Genomic DNA, 4,188 nt, shown 5'->3' with positions numbered 1-4,188 from the left:
TTGCTGTAAGTGCTGGCTGATGATCCACCCTTCTAGACCCTCATTATCTGCAGTATCAAAGACCTTAGCTCACCAAACTTTCCAGCAAACAGTGGTGTTTTCTGTGTGTGTGATCAGCACAGTTTCTCTGCCATTCTTTGTGCTTTAATGAGTCTGCAATTGTGCTTAAATGTTTGCTCAGAAGAGGGATGAACTGTCCATCCTGTAACGTCCCACAATATTTAAAGGCTAGAGACAAAACCCAGACAAAGAGATCTAAACTTTCTGCAGATGCCTCAACCATCCTCCTATGACTCACATTTCATGACTGAAATTTCTGGAGACAACTGTTTCTGGAGTTGAGTGTTTCTTGAAATGGTTGATACATCAACAGTTCGTGATGCTAAATATTGCTGTAATACCTTCAGTGTTATAAATACATTGAGCAATCAAAACACTGAGAAAGTTAAACACTATGTTCCACATGGTGGAACGTGTGCTCTGAAGGGACTTTGGCTGTAGCAAGGGTATAAATGGGGTATTGTCTACTTTCTTCAGAAAAAAAGCATATAGGCTGATAAAGAACTGAAAAAGGCACAGCACTATCACTTCACAGGGTTGTTTTTTTGTCTTTTTTTTTTTTTTTAAGCTCATTGTTTTTATCTTTTAAGTTCTAAAACCCTAAATAATTGTCCAAATATACAAAGCTCAATAAACCACCAGCAACACGTAACTGCAAATTCAAAACACAGTTTGTTTGCTTGTTTTTAAAACGCAACAGAAGGACAGATGGATCCTTTCCAGTGATTGGAACTCCTCCAAGGCAGAGCCCTCCACAAAGGCCTCCCTGCAAGAAGGGTGGATTTCAAAAGCCACACAGGTGGATTTTCTTTCAAAATGCCATTGGCTGCAGCTTGAGTTTTCTCCTGGTGCTTCTTACCTTCTATCTCTGTCAGCTAATCCCTTCTTTAGCATTCCCATCCCCACCCAGAGGTCTCCATGAACCACCGTGGTGCCCTGTGCCAGTTCCAGGTATCTTTAGACAAAGTCAAGGTGTCACTTCACAGAGATCCAGAAGCTTCCCTTAGTGGACAATTCAGAGTTCCTTGGCAGGCTTGGGAAATGCTGTGTACTTGCTAGCAGGAGGACGTGGAAGCTGCCTGAGATGCCTGGTGATCTTGGAGACTCACCCTGGAGTAGTTCCAGATTTTTAGCTTAACCAGCAGTTGGATGCCAAAGTGCAACTTTCTTTGAACTCCACCTCACGCTACTGTTTCAAGAGTATTACAGTTGCCATCAGCACAGACCCAAATCTACCCTGAATTTCAAGGAAAACTATTGCTTTTATTGCCAAGAAGTACAATACAACGTGCACTCGTTTCTCCAAGTGAATGTTAGATGAATGCTGACCAAATCCCCAACTTCATTTAGAAGGGGCTATTTCCTTTCTCTAAAATTCACTTTTTTTTTTGGCCTCTTTATATGCAAGCTAGTTCTTTGTGGGATGAAACTGCACTATCTGTTCTCTAGCCCCTGCCACCAGCAAGAGGACCTAGTGGCCAAATGCTTCTCACCACCTCCTGCCTTTTATCCAGTCAGGTGGGTTTTTAGTTCCCCCTGTTAATTCAAGGGTTGAAATATTACCATGAACTTTGGGGTAGGAACAAAAACCAAAAATTCACATGCTTCTCCCATTTGTCCCACCTTCCATTCTCAGGTTAGACACCTCGTGGTGTTAATTCACCAAGACATAGCCACTGTGCTGGGGATCTACAGTCTCCATCATTTCACAATCAAAGAGTCCAGGCAATTCTGAGAGGGTTAATGCATCATAGTTGGACTGGGACTGGTGGGGGGCCGAGCTGCTCTGGCTGTCAGGCAATGCTACACTGCTCTGTTGTGCTGGGTCCATGGAATACTGGCACTGGTCTGGGTAGTCTGGCTCAGGAGAGGTGAGGACGGGCAGTTCACAAGTCTGATAGGAATACTGTAAGGGCTGTGGTGGCTGCTGCACCTGGCCTGGTGCTGACAAGCGTGAGGAGCTGGTGATCTGGGAGGGTGGCAGAGAATCCAGCTGCACCTTCTGGTACTGGCTGAGGAAGGGGTCGTATTGCATTTGTTCTGAGGAAGGCTCCAGCACGGGGCTCAGAGGCTGCTGCAGGCTGAAGGGGCTCGACTGCTGCTGTTGCTGCTGTTGCTCCTCCTGGCATGAAAGGGGCAGTTGGCTTGACCTGGGGTAGGAGCTCTCGGCTATCTGCATCTGGTTGAAATAGGCCTGCAGCTGGGACTGCTTCTGGAGGAAGAGTCTCTTCTGATGCAGCCTGAATCAAGGACACAAACAGCAATTACTTTTGCCTTTGGAAGGGTTAAGGCAGTAGGCACGAGTCCTGCCTGCTAGTCACTCACACAGCTCCAGCAGGGAATTAAGTACAGAACTTGAAAATTAATGGGCAATCTTCTTATTTACAGCCAACCAGAATCTTCATCTTTCAGCAAATGCAGAGGCTGAGCAGACCCCCTTTTGGTAACCTTCTTAATCACCTAGGGAGTTTTGTCTGTGCAATTAAGTTAACCCCATGCACTGTTTAATTTTGTCTGCAATAAAATGCATTTGTATTTTAAGCCTGCTCTTTACTGCTCTGTGGAACCTGGGAGTTGAAGAATTGAGTATTGTTGGGTACTAATGGGAAAGAACAAATCTCCCTCTCATGTTCTTCTCCTCTGAACTGCCCTGCTCCCTATGAAATGGTTTGAAACTCCTTTGTGCTTCTTTTGCAAAACTCAGGGATGATAGTAAATAGTCTTCAGTATTTATCCTGCTTACTTGTCTGCTGATTACCAAATGATGAGCTCAGAAAGAGCTTAGAGCCCCTCAACTTGGCAAATAAAATCTTGTCTGCTATTCTACATACAGTCAGAAGAGGACACCTCAAATCTATTAACTCTTTACTGCAACTTTTTCACAGGGGTCTCATTTCTAAACTGATCTTATATGACAAGAAAAAGTTGATTGACTGTGAAATGATCAGGTCATGGGAATGAGACAGGAAATACCTCAATGACTAAAGGGTTTCCCAGCAGGCAAAACCACACAATCCATGTTCTGACTTAGGGTAAGTAGTGCAACATGGAGGTTATGAACACTGAGTTGGGAGGATGATTGGTGAAATTAAGTAGAACAACATAAGTAGCAGGGTAGGTTCCTCCTGTGCTCCCACATGCCCATTAGCACTAAGTGAAGGTATTTTCAGTTCACCTGCACCCTTGTAGTGTCAACTGATAAAGAGTTTGTAGCACAGAAATGTTTAAATGCATGGCAGAACTGTTGTTCCTATTTTAGAAGAAGGGCTTTCAAGTGAAATTTTCCTTTTTCAAAGTTTCTAAATGGACTAAGACAGTTCTGGTTCTTTTATTACTCTTGACAGTAAGAGCACAGAACTTACCTACACAGTTTGAAAGCTGCTTACCTGTGCTCCTGTAACTGCTGTTCCAGACTCCGGGGCAGTTCTTTGCAGTACAGCTGGCAAGTATTCTGAGCTTTTGACAGCAGAGTGGGTTTCTGCAAGCAAAACAATGCTGTTATAAAGCAAGTGAAAGAGGATTGTGTACCCTTATGACAGTGTTAACTGCCTAGCTCCATTTTCAGGAAGCTGTCAGCAGAGCTACCATCTAAAACCACAGCCACCAGTGCTGATTGGCTTCTAACTCTTAGACAAAAACCAGCTTTGCATGAGAGATGGTACCAGAAAAATCTAGAGAAAGAATTCTTCCTGAGTAAAAGAGAAGCTGCAAGCTGGGGAAAAAAAAAAAACACTCTTAAAAACTAAAGTTCTATGAAAATAGTTTGGATTTTTTTAAAGGGAGGAGGAACAGTCAGCCCCAGGGGGTCACAACAGCTCTGCAGCTGCTGCTGTGTCACCTTTAGGGGATGCAAAACACATCACAGGTATTCACTAGCAGTTACTGCAGCTGGCTTTAACGACACTAGACAGTAACAGACTGGGCAGCAAACCAGCAGGAAGACAGTACCAACCAGCAGGAAGACAGTATACTTTGTACACAGTTAGGTGCAAAACACATCACAGGTATTCACTAGGAGTTACTGCAGCTGGCTTTAACAACACTAGACAGTAACAGACTGGGTAGCAAACCAGCAGTAAGACAGTATACTTTTTACACAGAGTGTCTGATAAAAATATAGCATCATTT

General features: G+C 43.8%; 1 protein-coding gene across 1 annotated transcript; it reads right to left on the bottom strand.

Moving 5' to 3' along the window:
- Positions 1 to 1,714: 1,714 nt before the first annotated feature.
- On the bottom strand, positions 1,715 to 3,538 carry LOC103778829 (serine/threonine-protein kinase SIK2-like; the record flags this gene model as incomplete). Its single annotated transcript, XM_008946445.1, has 2 exons — positions 1,715 to 2,300; positions 3,447 to 3,538. Coding segments are annotated over 2 exons (678 nt in total), but the record flags the coding sequence as incomplete, so codon positions are not given.
- Between the last annotated feature and the right edge of the window lie 650 nt (positions 3,539 to 4,188).

The sequence above is a fragment of the Merops nubicus genome, unplaced genomic scaffold (assembly GCF_000691845.1).
Source record: "Merops nubicus isolate BGI_N331 unplaced genomic scaffold, ASM69184v1 scaffold11348, whole genome shotgun sequence".
NCBI classification, from domain to species: domain Eukaryota; kingdom Metazoa; phylum Chordata; class Aves; order Coraciiformes; family Meropidae; genus Merops; species Merops nubicus.
Note: the sequence above shows the minus strand (reverse complement) of the source record. Positions and strands in the feature narration are given on the sequence as shown.